General features: G+C 39.9%; 2 protein-coding genes and 1 long non-coding RNA gene across 8 annotated transcripts in view; 1 reads left to right on the top strand and 2 right to left on the bottom strand.

The window, feature by feature from the left end:
- Positions 1 to 7,187, bottom strand: part of UGGT1 (UDP-glucose glycoprotein glucosyltransferase 1) — a 55,083-nt gene extending 47,896 nt beyond the window's left edge. For 2 of the 3 annotated variants that reach the window (XM_081329852.1, XM_081329854.1), the window contains exons 1-6: positions 7,047 to 7,187; positions 5,264 to 5,399; positions 4,849 to 4,931; positions 4,035 to 4,165; positions 2,500 to 2,612; positions 982 to 1,156 (exon numbers count right to left, since the gene is read on the bottom strand). In XM_081329852.1, the coding sequence (XP_081185978.1) occupies positions 982 to 1,156; positions 2,500 to 2,612; positions 4,035 to 4,165; positions 4,849 to 4,931; positions 5,264 to 5,388 (627 nt within the window). In that variant the 5' untranslated portion in view covers positions 5,389 to 5,399; positions 7,047 to 7,187. Of the gene's footprint in view, positions 1 to 981; positions 1,157 to 2,499; positions 2,613 to 4,034; positions 4,167 to 4,848; positions 4,932 to 5,263; positions 5,400 to 7,046 lie in introns of all 3 variants that reach the window. The other variant, XM_081329853.1, reaches the window with a different exon arrangement.
- Positions 7,188 to 9,606: 2,419 nt separating this feature from the next.
- The window catches only part of SAP130 (Sin3A associated protein 130), a 23,979-nt gene continuing 16,579 nt past the window's right edge, over positions 9,607 to 17,006 (top strand). For 2 of the 4 annotated variants that reach the window (XM_081328663.1, XM_081328661.1), the window contains exons 1-7: positions 11,339 to 11,673; positions 11,811 to 12,046; positions 13,319 to 13,486; positions 13,756 to 13,867; positions 15,657 to 15,781; positions 16,242 to 16,366; positions 16,735 to 16,885. In XM_081328663.1, coding sequence (XP_081184789.1) covers positions 11,547 to 11,673; positions 11,811 to 12,046; positions 13,319 to 13,486; positions 13,756 to 13,867; positions 15,657 to 15,781; positions 16,242 to 16,366; positions 16,735 to 16,885 — 1,044 coding nt within the window. In that variant the 5' untranslated portion in view covers positions 11,339 to 11,546. Of the gene's footprint in view, positions 9,726 to 11,338; positions 11,674 to 11,810; positions 12,047 to 13,318; positions 13,487 to 13,755; positions 13,868 to 15,656; positions 15,782 to 16,241; positions 16,367 to 16,734; positions 16,886 to 17,006 lie in introns of those variants that run through there. The other 2 variants (XM_081328662.1, XM_081328660.1) reach the window with 2 other exon arrangements.
- Positions 11,923 to 17,006, bottom strand: part of LOC308668632 — a 27,672-nt gene continuing 22,588 nt past the window's right edge. Inside the window, exon 3 of the long non-coding RNA XR_014026554.1 lies at positions 11,923 to 13,235. This is a non-coding gene — a long non-coding RNA (uncharacterized lncRNA). The remainder of the gene's footprint in view (positions 13,236 to 17,006) is intronic.

The raw sequence follows: 17,006 nt of genomic DNA, 5'->3' as shown, positions 1-17,006 counted from the left end.
AATGATCTACTTATCTAAAAATCTTATCATGATATTCTCCAGCATGTCAGGAATGTAAACAATGAATTGGAATAAAACATTATTCTAGACAAAAGTATTGTGATGCTTTTGATCACAATGGTATTCATTTTCAGCAAGCTTATACTTTGGAGAGTAAGTACTGATAGAAGGGAAATATTCAGCTGCTAACTAATAACTTTCAGTTTACAAATCAGGGCAATAATACTGGAGTCATAAGAAATAGAATGAGAACCCAAAGACATGAAAAAGGCTTTAACCAGAAACATTCTGAACACGTTCCTTTAATAGAAGCCACTGCCCAAATACATGAATGAATGAGAGCCCAACTACTCTGTCACTATTCCACTACAAAGCAGTCTTATAATTGTGATGATTTTCTTAAAATTCAAGTGGATTATATTTTTCTGTAAGATTAATCCATTATTTTGTCTTTTGCTTGCTAGAGAAAACAGAATTTAAGCTATTCTCCATGAGATCCTTTCAGGAATATTAACTGCCTTTCCTGAACCCATCTTGAATTATCAAGACCATTTTAAATTTTTTTATTTAGTATGGTATTAGTTGCTGTATCCAATTTTGGATTATCTCAAAATCTCTACCTCTTAAATCATTACTAAAATGTTTTAAAAAGTAGAAAACTAAGGACTGAATCTTCTGAATATCTAAGCAATAACTAAATCCAGATTGATGAGAATGCAATACAATATTTTCAGTTTAGTTTTCACTCAGCTATACAGTTAGCTACCAATATGCCATCCATAACTAATAAAAATATCATGAAGTATTTTGCAAAATGCTTTGGAAATATATAGTGAAAGAAAACCACATAACTATGGAACAGTATGAGCAATTATTTTGATTGCATAAAAGCCTTTAGACAAAATTTTAGACTGGAATACAGTAAAGATAAAACATTTCTAAACAATGAATATTGCTCTGTACGATGGTGTTAGCACTTACAGCAACATAATGCCTAAGGATGTAGTTGATTTCTCCTGCAATGACTTTTGATACAAGAAGTCTGTGAAATTCAGAAAACTGCTTTGAGCCAATCTCAGCATACATGACTACAACGGGACTTTCAGAGTTTGTTCCTGGGTACTTGTGGTCCCCTTTGAACATAAAAGGTTTTGGCCTGGAGCAAGAGAATATATATATAAATAAAAGCAGTGCTTTATTAAATCAGGTGCCAGAGACATAAGAACATTATATAAAGGTAAGGTGTCGTCATTCAATATTTGATCACACAAAGACGACAACAGAGACACATAGACTTTTAATTCATGCACACATGAAACATATTGTTCTGTTTTCTGAAATAAGAAAGCATAATTAATACTCCAAAAGACATAGGTTTTACTGTCCTTGGAAATATGTATACAATGGATATTATCAGAAGAAAATAGGTGAAATACCATGTAGGAGAACCTTAGCTCCAATCCAATGAAAAACAGATGAAATTGAATGGACAAGGCCTAAATTATAAATTATATGTTAAATTATACTTTGATCCAAATTAGCCAAAAATGTTATTTTATTAACAGTTATTTCTGAAAGAATACTATAAATCACTAAATATATTTATTTATATTTATATTTATATTTATTAAATTTTTATACCGCCCTTCTCCCGAAGGACTCAGGGTGGTGTACAGGGCAATAAATATTAAAAACAAAGTACAAAAGTTAAAAAACAATTAAATATTATGCCCTATATGAACAGTAATTAAAACCATATTAAAAACCCAGCCCTTAACCCATCAAACCAGGCCGGATTGCTCAAATAAATAAGTTTTTAGATCCCGCCGGAAGGAGCGAAGGTCGGGGGCCATCCGGAGCTCGACCGGCAAGCGGTTCCACAGGTCTGGCGCACCCACAGAGAATGCCCTCCCCCTAGGGGCCACCAATCGACATTCTTTGATTGGAGGCACCCTGAGGAGGCCCTCTCTGTGGGAGCGCACTGGACGGAGGGAGGTTGACGCCGGCCGCAGGTGTTGCCGTAGGTAAGAATTCTAGGGGCTTTGCTTGCTAAATCAAGCAGACTGAAGTTTACGAATGAGGACTTTGAAGGAAAGCATTTTTTGCTTGCCTCTTCACATATAAAATTAAATCTTTATTATAGTCAAGACCAGAATAAGGAGAGTGGGGACCTCCCACATATTTTCAATAATCCCTTATTCCTCATTTCTAATTAATCTTCAAAAATCCTCATATTAAACTTTAAAGACTATTTCCATTTCTTAGATCACTATTTAAAAAAAAGATCAAAATGCCCTCATTGGTGGAGTAATCCTGAAATCACAGATAAATATCCATTCCTTTCAAGATCACATCCACATCTCAAGTAATACTGAATCATTCAAAATGAGCAAGAATGTTTTATTGAGGCTTACATATTCTCCAGAAATAACATCTACATAAAGATGTCATTTATTAAAATGAGATCTTTAGGATGTCTTGGCAAAAAAGCAAAACAACCTTTTGGATGCTGTCTGTATGAGTGTTCCAAGTCTGTCGGCTTCACAAGTCTTCTCTCCATGAACAACGAAGAATGTATTACATTGTTCTGGTGCAGGCTCATCAGCAGCTATCTGTATTAAAATGTGTCTGTTTTAATAAAATGATGACAGCCTCCATCTCATCTTAATCAGAGCAATGGGATCTTAGTGTACAGTATTTTAGTGCATTCATTTGTATAGCACAGGGGTCGGCAACCTAAAAAAGGAAAAGAGCCACTGGGAACCAGTTCCATCACAAATTAAAAAAAGTGGGAGCCGCGTGCGTGTGTCCATGCACGCGCATGCGCAAAAAAAAAATATTTTGCGCATGCGCAAAATGGTTTTTTGCGCATGCGCGGACGCACGCGGTTGCCACTTTTTTAAAGTGACAAGGAACCGGTTCCCGGTTGCCTGACGGCGACGGCCCGTCTGCAAAGCTGCCGCTTTCAGCAGCTTTGCAGACGGGCCGCAGCAGCTTCCTCAAAGAGCGGCGCCGCTGCCCGTTCGCGCAGAGGTACACGCGCACCTCTCCAAAGGTTTGGGGAGGTGCGCGCGCACCTCCGCCCATTTGGGGAGGTGCGCGCGCACCTCTCGGAATGGGCAGCGGCGTCGCTCGAGAAAGTTGCAGACGGGCCACGGCAGCTTCCTCAAAGAGCGGCGCCGCTGCCCCTTCGCGCGGAGGTACGCGCGCACCTCTCCAAAAGTTTGGGGAGGTGCGCGCGCACCTCTCCAAACGGGCGGTGCCACTCTCCATTTGGAGAGGTGCGCGTGCACCACTGCCCGTTCGAAGAGGTGCGCGCGCACCGGGCGGCTGGGAGCTGCAGGAGACGGCTCAAAGAGCCGCATGCGGCTCCGGAGCCGTGGGTTGCCGACCTGTGGTATAGCATAATTTGATCATTTTTACCGGCTGTAACTTGAATAAGACATTTTTCATAATTTTTCTGCTTTCAGTCCAGATACAAACAAGTAATACAGAATCAACTTCTCCAGTCTTTTCAGACATACATCCCACAAAGAAATTGTAACTTCATTTACAACTGAGGAAATAAATCATCACTAAGCTATATGAAAAGCAGGAAACAATCTTATAATAATCTGGTTTGATTTTCTCTCCTATCTCTTTTAGCACTTTTTTCTCTTTGCAAATTTGTTTTGTTTTCATGCATACTGTTCACGGTAAGAATGGCAGTCAAATAAGAAAGATAAAAAAGGAATTATTTGCTTTTGCAATTGTAACTGTTCCAATCTAAACAGGAGGGTTTCCCTGCAATAATTTTACAGTATTAATTACGATGACTTTGTTTTTCGATTGGTAGCAAAATGGAAGGATAGAGAATAGCTATTAGGATAACACCAAATTTGATGCCAATTAATTTAACCAATTTTAATAGTGAGGGTGCAACTTTAAGGTTTAGTCCTAATGGGTTAAAAGGAAATTCGACCTGTTATTTTTCTATTGCATTATTATTGCTTAAAAAAAACATACAACATAAAGTTCCCAAGGTTTTGCCTAACCTGCTGAAAGGCTTGAACTGTGGCTGAATAAGAGCGTAAAGACAAAGCAAATTTCAACAGGTTCCGCTGCAAAGGTGAAAGATTCTCGGAAGCAGCTTGCAGCACTGCATTGTAAGAGGAATAATCACTACCTGCCAATAAACAAGATACATTTAGTTTTTAGGGGAAGACAAGAAGGATTTCAAACAATTGTTTTGGTTGGTTCTACAATCCGGCTTCTTCCAATAAGGAATACAATTGCCTAGGGTAAAATGCAAAATCATAACATAAAATGGTGGAGCAGTGGGCTAATGCCTCCTTAAGTAACACCAGCTGCCTGCAATTAGTGCAGGTTCAAGTCCCACCAGGCTCAAGGTTGACTCAGCCTTCCATCCTTCCGAGGTAGGTAAAATGAGGACCCAGATTGTTGGGGGCAATTAAGCTGACTTTGTAATAATGCCGCTTGGGGTGTGTGTGAAAGCCCTAATAAGCAGGCATATACATAGAATGAAGGCTATTGCTGAGCACATTGATTTGTGCTAAGATTGTAAGCCGCCCTGAGTCTTCAGAGAAGGGCGGGATATAAATGGGATTATAAATAAATAAATAAATAAATAAATAAATAAATAAATAAATAAATAATAAATAAATAAATAATCCATTAATAATTAAGGCATGCCTAATATCACTGCTGTCCACATAGCCTGCAGAACAGTCAGATAAATAGTAAAATGTAACATTCTGCAGTTATAATGAAGTTATTTAATTTTAAAAAAATCTTCTAGACTAAATAATTTATCTAACTGATAAACCAAACAAGGATAAAAACAATTACCATCATGATTAGATGACTGAAAGTTTTGGCAAGTCTCAACAAAATTCCAGAATTTCTCGTTATCTTCTTCTGCTAAAAATTCACTGGAAAAAAATAGTCTCATTTTAAAAAGGTAGCACTGTATCCATTAAATTTTAAAAACCGAGAAAACACTGCAGTTTAGAAGATGTTGGTTCAAATGTCATTTTTTATGAATTCACTGGGCATTTTTAAGCAAAACAGGGCTCTTAGCTTACCTGCATATATTTACAATATTGAATTTATATATTGATTCATCAACTTTCTAAGACAATCCAACTCACAGCAACGTATGATAATAGTGTTAAGACATACAAGACTGTAACATGAATAAATGAGATTTTATATATACACATAAAATGTTTTGGGGGGGGTAAGACACTGTCAACATTTTTACCTTGCTTCAAGTAACAGAGGTGTGGAAAACCACTTGGTAGTTAAGGATGTTGTAACAGCTTTTGAATGTGCTTCAACTAGGGAGAAGGTCATCCAAATTCCAATAAGTGCACTTACAGTCCCCATCTTAAAAAACACTAAAAAAGTGAAAATATGAATCTTTAAAATTCAGTCCGTAAGAAATGTAAACCACCCACCCATAGTAATAAGACTTCCAACGATTATCAGAATTTTTTCTATGCAAAAATTTAAAGAGCATATAGGACAGATTCAATGATAATAAAATCGATGCTACAGAAATTGCAACATCCATTATTCCTGTATACTAACTAAAGAAAAATGGAAGAAAATCCAGGAACACTTAAGATAATTGAGAATCCTGATCTTGATTTAAATTACAGATCAGGAGTAACTAGTCTGGTGCCCTCCTTATGTGTCAGATAATTATCCTTAAAATTTTGGCCACATAAGGTAGGGATTTATTGAAGTTTAACCCAGTGGAGTTCCAGAGGAAATTGGGAATAGTTCCTGAAGTTGCAGTTTAATCAATTCTTAGTCACTCTTTGTAATAAGAAAGCGACAGCAGTTTCAGATTGGATTGTGGCTATGCAAACTTTCTATGCATGGATGGTACCCTGCAGGTCCCAAAGGCACTGCAGGGTATGAAGTGGTTCATGACATAACTAGAGCACTGTTTATGAAACAGTGTCACTTGGTGGGAACCTCAGAAATATACCTTCTTTGTCATGGCCCTTTCCTTATGAAAGAGCCACCCCCAGTCCCACAAGAAATGCATATAGTTCCAAACCTGCTGGCCTTCAGGAAAAATGTGAAAATCTGGCTTTCCCCAGGTAGAGATCAGGATATGAGGCAGTTGATGGCGCTGGCATGGTGTGATTGAATATGGATGTCAGTTTTATCAAAGCACCAGTGCTTTTTTGCATTCAAATAGTATTTATAATTGTATTGTTTTGTGTATTTCTTAGCCTTCCAGAGTCCCTTCTAGTGGATGGATTGCCGTATGTGCTTGTTTAATACAATAAATATATAAAACAAAGATGTAGGCACAAAACTCCTCAAAAGCACCAGACAGCAAATTCCCATCGCAGACTTTTCCGCTCTTCATCCTTCTACCTCCCCACGCAAAGAATAGAAAGGGTTTCTGCGTTTCAGATTCTCATTATTTCTATAGAAAGTCGCAGATCATTTAGATTTCGTAAAAGATCGGACGATGCCTTAACGCTCCATTTCCAACTGCCAAACTAGCAAGTTTTTTATTTATTTATAAAAAAGTCCTAATTGCTTAAGTACATTACACGACACTGGCACAAAAACCCAAAGGTACTTTCTTTTGCAAATACAGGAAAAGGAAACGGGGCGGGCACATTATCAGTCTAAAACCGATGGCAGGTTATTGTGCATAACTGAATGTAACGTGATCCCCTAACGCGTGACAGACCAAATATGTGGCGCTGCAGTTTCTATTATGCCCACCCAACGCAAGCGTGAAGATTCGGGGATGAGAGCAATCCAGGACATCTGGCTAAGGCAGGGGTAGGCAACCTCGGCTCTTTTATGACTCATGGACTTCAACTCCCAGAATTCCTGAGCCAGCTAAGCTGGCTCAGGAATTCTGGGAGTTGAAGTCCATGAGTCATAAAAGAGCCGAGGTTGCCTACCCCTGGGCTAGGGGGAATGCTGACGTAAAGTTTAGCAGGACAGTAGGGTTCCTCGAGGCAGAGCTTGTCCTCGAGCCCATCCCTTCCCTCGATCCACTGCCTTACCTGCTGCGTAAGGAGCGGCGAGATCCCCCCGGAAACGTCCCCAACACTAGAAGCGCTATGACGCGCGCTGAAGCCGAAGGGGCTCACTCGGGAGCTTTGCTTCCGCTGCTGCAGCAAACCACCCTTCCCCACCGTCAGAACGGTGATTGGGTCTCGGGGTGCCCCGCCCAAAGCGGTGAGACTTTCGTCTCGTTGTGCGCGGCCATTGGCTGAGCCCCTGGTAGCGAAAAGACCCTTGGGAATTGCAGTTCGAAATCCGCACGGCTGCTAAGTCAGGTGTCGCGAGATAGCAAGGAAAAAAAAGAGAGAAATGTAATTGGCCGCCTAGAAGGCTTGTCTCCGCCTACTAGCCCCAGGATTGGCTGCCCTTTTCCGGGTATACGGCTTCGGAAGGCAAAGCAGGGCTTTCGGGTTCGCCAAAAGACGGTGGGAAGTTGGTTTCCCATGTCTCCTCATTAAATACCGTGTTTTCTAATGTTTGTCTCTCTTTTGTGAAGTGCTGCAAATATCGGCCGTGCTCTTCCGGGATCCTAGATTCTTATTTTGCCGTTCTGCCTGTGAATATATTCTCATTTACGTTCGCAAATAAGGAAATTGCACGATCTCTTTCATTGTTTACCAACTCTGCGTGTAGGGAGTTGTGCAACAGAATCTAGGAGTGTTCCGTTCCATCCCATCCTGTTCAAGGTGTTTAGGTTACCTATACAGCACAGCCTGGAGAAATCTCAGAAAAGTGAGCATTACATTGCATTATTACTTAAAAGCTGGCCAGGATAATTTTCAGTTTTTTAGCCAAACTTTATCATTTAAGCTTCTTTTCCCTGTCCCTTTTCACACTTTTTTTTAGCAATGCACATGAAAGCAGAGATCAGACTCTAAAGACCTATGTTTTTAGATTGCAATTACAAGAAGGTAACATTGCTCTATCCACAATCTATTTCTGTAGTCAGCTCATTTATTATATGACTCCTCCAATAAGCATGAATTTCTGACGGTCAGACCTTTCATTGTGAATCCCCCACATTCACAATTCATACAAGCACTGAAAAACAAGTTATGCTAATAGGGAGCCACTACATTATAATTGAGAAAATGTTTCTAGTGTCAATTCATGCGAGATTATGCAAGACTTCCATTCATGGCAGAGCAATATAAGTACTTTTATATGTTAATCCTACTGTCAGAAGCCATTTCAACCACAATTAGAACGCTATAGAGAAAGAATTGTATGTGTGGCTGAAGAAAAATATTTTATTTCTATATATTTGAAGCAGGAAATTGTTGCAGCTTGTAAAGCTGGAATCATTTTTGTTACATAGTGCTTTTTAGTAATATTCTTTCTAATAAAGGTTGAGGAGTTTAGATACAAATCTTATTATTAAATCTGGAACTTTACTGGAATACCAGTAGAACAGCGTTTCCCAACCTTAGGAACTTGAAGATGCGTGGACTTCAACTCCCAGAATTCCCCAGCCAGCATAGCTGGCTGGGGAATTCTGGGAGTTGAAGTTCACGCATCTTCAAGTTCCTAAGGTTGGGAAACGCTGCAGTAGAAAAACTTTTGGAAAATCTTTCATATGTCTAGTTTCTCCAAAGCTTTAAAAATGAAAAGTAAATGTAATTTATATCATGTTCTGAAATTGTAGAGAAACACTTTTAATCCTACATATCTATGACAACAGATAAATTCTGCTAATCTTCAGGATTAAGATAATTTGGCTAATCAAGCCAGCAAGGCTCACTATTGTTCCTGTGTTAACACAGAAAATAGAATTTACTTCAGACACCAGAGTCTACTTCATATGCGAGCCTCCTTTATCTTGTGTGTAAATGTTAGGGAATTAAAAACAGAGGGGGAAGAACTGAGTGTCTGAAATTCCTGAGCATCACAACTCAACTGGGATTTCAAACTGATGTCCACACGTAGCGGGATGCTCCTACCATGCAATTGTCGAGTTATAGGCTGTACTAGGGATTTTGGGGGTTGCTACCTAACACATTTGGCAAATAGATCGCGAAGATTATTCAACCAATAGCTGCTTGAACAGAGCCATATTACATATTGTACTAACAATACGCGCGCGATAGAGCTGGTCGAACTCCTCATCAAATACTGTTCATGTATGGAGAAAAACTTCACGGAAGATAATCCTGCTTTTGCTTTTCCCGTTTGGAAAACAGACGTGAACTAACAAAAAATAAAAAGGGCGTTCAATCTTTGTTACCACTGACCGACAGCAAGCCAATTTCCCGCCGTCTTCTAGGAACAGGAGAGCCCCGCTCCGCCTCCCAAAGCTGTCTCCACGGGAGACGGTCAGCCAATCCTGTGGCTAGTGGGCGGAGACAAGCGTAGTGTTCCGTCTCCTTGTAGGCGACCAATCGCATCTTTCTTTTGCCTCAACATCTCGCGACACCTGACTTAGCCACCGTTCGGATGTCGAACTGCAACTCCCAAGACTCTTTCCGCCACCCGCGGCTCAGCCAATGGCCGCGCACAACGAGGCGAAAGTATCACCGCGGTGGGCGGGACGCCTCGAGACCCAATCGATCTGAAGGGGGAGGGGTGGTTTGCTGCAGCAGCGGAAGCAACACTCCCGACTGAGCCCCCTCGGTGTCAGTGCGGGTCGTAGTGCTTCTGCGAGTTTTTCCGGAGGGATTCCGCCGCGCCCTCCTCAGCAGGTAAGTCGTGGGTCGAGGGAAGGGCTGGCCTTGAAGATAGGGGTCTGCCTGAAGCCCTCATCGTTCCTTCTAGTCACGGATCAGTAGCTATTAACCCGAGCGATTCCTTTCTCTTTTCTCCTAGAGGCTGTGCGCGCGGGGGGGGGAAGAGGGATTGTTGTCGGTAGCTGCAGCTTTTTTATTCTGTCTGAACATCCGGGTCCCTTATTCTGCGCGTCTGTTTTCACATAGTGACCAGGGAGGGATGGGAGGCGGGCTTTAGCTGGCCCTAATTAGCCATTACTTATTTTCTTATTGGTAACCAGGCGTAGCCAATCTGCGTTTCCCTATTGGCTGGCACGTAAGGCTTTTCTTTGATCCGGATTGGTAAACTGCTGGAAGATAAGGCTTTCCAATTGGCCGGTGTGAGAAGGGGCTGGACTTTTAACGGCGAAGCCAGTGGGCCGAACTTATTTCAAGAGAATAATTCCGCCCGGATCCGAGAGAAAGGGAGGAGCTTCATGTGACGCCTCTGGCTGGGGTCTGATTGTGGGCTTCGCCGCTAGTTCTAGGAGCGTTTTGCGTTCGTCATGATTCGCTTTTCGTCTGAGAGCTTTGCCTTCAAAGCTCTTCCTATCGCGACGCTCTCCGAAACAGAAAGTTGGAAACAGCCTTTAGCCCGGACTGCCTTATTTGGAAGGCGAAGTTCCCATTGCTATCGGGCTTGAGGCTAGGTCGCCTTGGAGCCACTGCGAGCCACATTTCGTTTAAATATAAATTTGTAATATGTAGAATAGAAGTTGCAGCACTATGTTCACCCTGGGTGTCCTAACAGCCTGCATTAGGGCATGCCTGCAATGTAGTTTGTGAGTCCAGGAGACTGAAAGCTTAACGAGAAACGCAGGGAATCTAATCGAGGGCTAGGACCTCTGACTGGGTCTTCGGAAAATTTCAACAAAAAGTACCAATATAATGTGGATCAATGGTGTGATAAAAATGACACCGTTTTTACAATTTAAGACTAATTTATTGATTAAGAAATATCTGCTTGCAGTTCCCAGAAATAGCCAATTTTTGCTCTTCAGTCTGACACCTGATAGACAATGGTGTTCTTTGTTATGCTTTCATTCTCAGACTTTGATACAGAAATGTTTTATATCCACTAGGAAGCAGAGAAACAATTCAGAGGACAGTGTTCTTATGCTTTGAGAACTACTATCTATCCCTCATTTAGTCCAGCCATCCATCCACCCTCTCCTAAATTAGTTTAAGGAGGATTATTTCCAGAGACATGTATATAAAATTGCATTACTTTACAAAAACATGAAATCACTGATAGTTATCCCCAGTTTGTATAACTTGTGCTAAGCAATGAGCCAGATCTTTAGTATGTGACTAATACTTGGAGTTCAGTGTCAGGCTTATACAAGTTCATGGTTATGGTATTTATTACGCTTCCTAAAACTGATTTCAATAGAAAAATCTTACTCAAAACACATTTAAAACTCCTTTCTCTGCAAACTTAATTGGTTATCTCTGAACACAGTGCAACTTATTTTGCATAAACACAACTAGTTGATTTGTTTCACATTATTATTTAACATTGATAGTTGTCTTCTGAATGTCTAAAAACTGATTTGATTTCCAGCTGCTGTTGCATTCATTTATTATAAACATAATTGAGCTGTTTGAACTATATAACTGGAATTTTGGTTTGAGAGTGCTTTACAAGTCAATTGTAAATAACAATATGATAAAAGCAAAAGTGCAGGCACTGGATTTCACTAAGAATTCTCAACAAAAGTATTCCATAATTTGGGCATTTGAATTTCTTACAACTGCATGTGTGCTTCACAGGTGGAAATGAGTTCTCAGCAGTTTCCCCGTACTGGACCCCCTCCCCCAAGTCTAGGTCCAGTTCCTCCAATCTCCACCAGTGGATCTGCTGGACTGATAAATCCAGCAACAGGTAAGGCATTTTTACCAAAAATGATGTTGTAAGGAAGCAAATCCACTGAAACTAAACAGAATGTTTACAGAGTTTGATAGTCACCTTTCATAATAGTTTAATTTCTCTATACTGTTTTTCCCCCCCTTCTCCGGTAGTAAGTGATGAATCGAATCGAGAATTGGAAGTGACTCCCAGAGATCATGTGGTTCCTGCTGGCTCTCTTCAGTCCCGTGAAGAGAAGCAGGAAACAGTGGTAGTTCGACCATATCCACAAGTGCAAATGTTGACTCAACACCATACAGTGCCATCTGGTGTACCAGTTACAGTGGCAGCTCCTCCAGCTCATTTGGCTCCAACAGTGTCACTTCCCTTTCCTGAGGGGCTTATCAAGGTAATGAAATTTAGTATAGTACCCAAAATGTTTTATAGATGGCACTTGCCACCAGCAAGACTAACAAAAATGTTTAAAAATATGTTGGATAAATATTGAAAATGCAATCACAAACCAGGTACTTATTATCATTTATGGTGGACATGTGTTAAAGCAAAGAAATATTGGACAAAAATACATACTTGGCTAGAAAAGATGCTGGGGAAACATGTAGACTTTAAACCTGAACTTTTCTTATTAGGGGTATTTATCTGTTTGAATTATAAAATCCAAGGGCACTTCAGCATTTTCACTTTCTACTACTTTGTCTATTTTGTGGTCCCACCAGTTACTGCTTGCAGGCAAATGGTATTTCTTGAAGATACTCCAATGCACTATTGTTGTTACTTTGTCATGCCAAGGTTTGTAGTCAATCTGTGTGATCTTGTGGCAGCTAATTTCAGCTTCTTTGCAGAGGCAGCATTTGCTATCTGTTTCTGTCTTTATTAAGGAACAGGCTGTACACTGTTCCAAGTAAAGCCGACTTTTGCAATTGATTGATAGTGAATTTGTCAATGCTGATGGTGTTCACATGGTGCTTCAGTTGTTTTAGGTTGAACCCAAGGTGCCTATGACTATTGGTACTACCCTTGCTTTCTTTTGCCATAGTTGTTCTATTTCTATTTATAGGTCTTCGTATTTAGTTATCTTCTCCAGTTCCTTCTGTTCCATTCTGCTGTCTCCAAGTACTGCCATGTCCACTATCCAGACTTTTTTGTCTTATCGATAATTGTTAACTACCAGATGTGGCAGGTGCCTATCTGTTTGAATTCTAAAATCCCAAAGCAAATTTAGCTTCTTCATTTTCTATGACTTTCTCTATTATATGATCCCACAAGTTCTTGCTTGCAGGCAAATGATATTTCTTACAGATCTTCCAATGCACCATTGTTGCTACTTTGTCATGCCATTGCTTGTAGTCAGTCTGTGCAGTGTTCTTGCAGCAGCTAAGTAGGTGGTCCACTGTTCCTTCAGCTTTGCATAGGTAGCGCTTGCTGTCTTTTGCTGTCTTTGCAATTCTGACTTCTAAGGCAGTGGTACACGATGACGTCCAGATATTGCCAAATTCCAACTACCTTAGCAACATGGCCGTAGGGATGTTGAGAGTTTATAATGCAGCAATATCTGAAAAGCTACTTGTTGCCTGTTCCTGCCACAAGGAAAAATAACTGTTACATACTCATATTATTTCTATGTAAAGAGCCAACAATTGTATCTTTATGTTATTTGCAGTCTTCTTTGAAGACCGGAATACCCAGTCGTCCTATTGCACCAGCACCACCAGCACCACCATCTACTCTGTCTGGTCCCACCAAAGTCCCTGGGCAGGTTACTGTAACAATGGAGAGTAGCATCCCACAGGCATCTGCTATCCCTGTAGCAACAATAAGCGGACAACAGGTATTATTTTTTTCCTGCTCAAATACAATGCTTATATCTTAAGGCTATGAAAAAGAATGAAAAAGCCTTGAATATGCTTCTACTGTAAAGATGTATATTTAAATTTTACTTTTGTATTTGCTTTCAAACTTCAGATTAACCATAGTTAATAATTGTATAATAGCTATACAATTAAGTTAATTGTAGTTTGTGAATTAAACTTTTCCAATCAATTCTACAGAAGATTTTTTATGTAATTTTTAAAAAGAATTATTTTATTTTATATGCAGGGGCATCCCAACAGCGTGCACCACATTATGACAACCAATGTTCAGATGTCAATTATCCGAAGTAGTGCTCCTGGGCCTCCCTTACATATTGGAGCTTCTCATTTGCCTCGAGGTAATAAATTTAATTGTATTTTCTTGGAGCAAATGATTATATAGCAATCTTGTTTGGATAAGTTTCAGATATGGTTAATATAGAGCAGGGGTGTCAAACTCAATTTCATTGAGGGCCGCATCAGCATTACGGTTACCCTCAGGGGGCCGGGTGGGTATGGCCAGGGTGGGCGTGGCCTACTGGGTGGGCGTGGCTAGAGTGCGTATGGCCTACTGGGTGGGTGTGGCCAGCTCTACATCGTTCGCATCAAGGGTGCCTATGGGGGGCCTGGGCTGGAGTGAGACAGCTCTGAGGGTCTCTGGCAGAAGGAGGGACTCTGGGCCATGGCCAAGGCAGTGGGGGCCGTTCCCTCACTCTTTCCAGGATGGCTTCACGGGCCACATGAAACCACTTCGCGGGCCGGATCCGGCCCCCGGGCCTTGTGTTTGACATGTCTGATATAGAGGTTACTCCTAAAGTGAAGCATCTAGAGAAGGCTGGAGTTGAATCTGAAGCAATTTCATTTAACTACATTCTTGTGGGGAGATATCATAATACATCTTTGTGGTATGAAATTTTTCATTGATCCTAAAAAAATTCAGTTGCTTAGGACATATCACAGTATGGTTATGATTGTATGTTAATGTTGACTGCAGTTAGTCATTGAGACTCACACTTCAAGTCCCATTAAAGAAATTAAGTCTTGAACTGCATTTACATTATGCTAAGCTCTAAGAAGAACAGTTGTTTAGGTTTGTCTTAGCAGCCTGATTGAAATGGTGATGTTATAGTTCATGGTTTACCACAGTGTATGATTCACTGTAATTTATCCAAACAATTATTAAAAAAAAATATCAAAATAAGTCAGACTTATCTTCTTTGAAAGCAGAATATATGTTCCATTGGGCAATCCAGGTGGCTGAATTTCTTTGATGTTATCATAGAAACATGGGGAGGATGTTCTGACATTAAATAACTTCAGATCTTCTGAACCAGATGGATAGTGTTTTATACATATAGTGGCATTTGTTCTCCTGAAGTCATATGGTCTTTCCCTCTTTCTCCATTTTTCAACGATAACAAAGGTTTAACCAGATCGATAGCATATTTTCTTAATAATGATTTTTTCTAATAACTTAATAATTATGAATATAATTATTATATTCTGTATATACTCTGGAATAAGACCATCTGTGGGTAAGCTGTAGTAGGTAGCCTTCAAATTTTTAGTCAAAATGCCATAAAAATGTGCTACCCACAGATAAGCTACCCTTAAAAATTTATATGACCAAACTAAGGAGACTGAATATATCTAGCCTTGAAAAGAGACTAGGTGTGGATAAATCTACCACTGCTTAAGGTTCTGAGAGGAAGTTGCATGGAAAAAAGTTCTCTATGGTCTCTGTCATCCCATATGGAGGAGTCAGAATAATGGCCTTAAAGGGAAGACAAATTACAATTAAATGTTTGGGGGTTTTTCCCTTATGATAATGGAATTGATAATGAAACCAACTTACAAGGGAAATGATGTGCTTTCCCTCACTGGATAGATTAACCACTGGGTAGTTTGTTAGGAATGCTCTAATTTGGAGTTCTGCACAAAATGTTGGATTGGATGGCCCAATTGGCTTCTTCCAATCTGTGGTTTTAAGTATGGCTAATCTCACTGTTGTATACAGTTGGAATCATGTGTACTGGTAGTATTCCTTCTTAATTTTTTATCGTGTCTCCTGCATAAAAGCTGCAACTAATCTGACACTTTTAAAATGGAACATTAAATGTTCAGTCATATGAGTTTGATTTCTTTCAGGTGCAGCTGCTGCTGCTGTGATGTCAAGTTCTAAAGTAACAACTGTCTTGAGGCCAGCTTCGCAGTTGCCAAATGCAGCAACAGCTCAACCAGCAGTTCAGCATATCATTCATCAACCTATCCAGGCAAGTGTTTTAATGCTTCTCTGTTGTCTCTTTCAGTAAGAAATCACTTTGCAGATTTGGTGGCTCACTGCATGAATAATCTGGGAAATCTGGCAACTTCTTTTCTTCTAGGAATAGTTTGGAAAAACTACTGTAAATAAAATATATTTAATAATGAACTTCAAGATGCCTTTCTATTTAAGAGCTTCAATGTGGTAGTTGATTAATTTTTGAAACTTATTTATATGTAAAGTATTTTTTTATTCTTGTGAGGTTGTCATGAATTTTTTTCTTTTCTACTGCTCTAAAAATAATGCCTTCTGACAATTTTTATCATATTTTATACAGCTTAATATTATTTAGGATATAACTTAAATATTAGGTCTCATTTTTTAAAGAAGCAGATTCTGAAATTGAAATTTCTTACAATAACGAAATTGCAATGCTGATAAGATGCTATTTTTTTCTTGCCTACATATAGTCTCGGCCTGCTGTGACAACTTCTAGTACTATTCCGCCTGCTGTAGTTGCAACAGTCTCAGCCACAAGGGCTCAGTCACCTGTTATTACTACAACAACCACACATGCTACAGAATCTACTCTCAGGTAACCACTACAGAACACGGCATTAAGTAGACCAAGTATATAATTGGAATGCATATATGTATTTGCATGTTGGTCTGTTTGCACTAGAGGATCACATTGCATGATCTGTCTGCTATATAGAAGCTGTTTCAGATTGCCTTCTTAGATAATTGCTCCATGAGCCAAGCCATTTTTGCTCAGTATTTTGCTATGCTAATCAGCTTCCATGCACTGTAAGTTGTCTATGTAATATGAAATCATCCTGATTCATGTTCCAAGATGATAGTACTTGCTGTTTACATACTAATTTAGATAATCCATATCTTAAGTTATATCTCTTTGTGTCTTTTAATTATCGTAAGTACAATAACCTTTCTTTTAAAAAACAGTCGGCCAGCACTGTCAATTCAACAGCACCCGCCTTCTGCACCTATCAGTATTCAGCGTCCTGCTCAACCAAGGGATACAGCAACCAGAATTACTTTGCCTTCCCATCCAGCCATAGGAACACAAAAACAACAGCTTCACCCCATGGCTCAGGTAAATTAATGCAATCCAACCAGTTACTTCTCCATTGGGGCATTCACACATCACATTTTGGAAGCAAGAGGTTTTTTTAACTTAATAAATTGCATGATCTCAATTACTGCATATTATGCTC

The sequence above is a fragment of the Vipera berus genome, assembly GCF_964194415.1.
Source record: "Vipera berus genome assembly, chromosome: 5".
Classification (NCBI taxonomy): domain Eukaryota; kingdom Metazoa; phylum Chordata; class Lepidosauria; order Squamata; family Viperidae; genus Vipera; species Vipera berus.
Note: the sequence above shows the minus strand (reverse complement) of the source record. Positions and strands in the feature narration are given on the sequence as shown.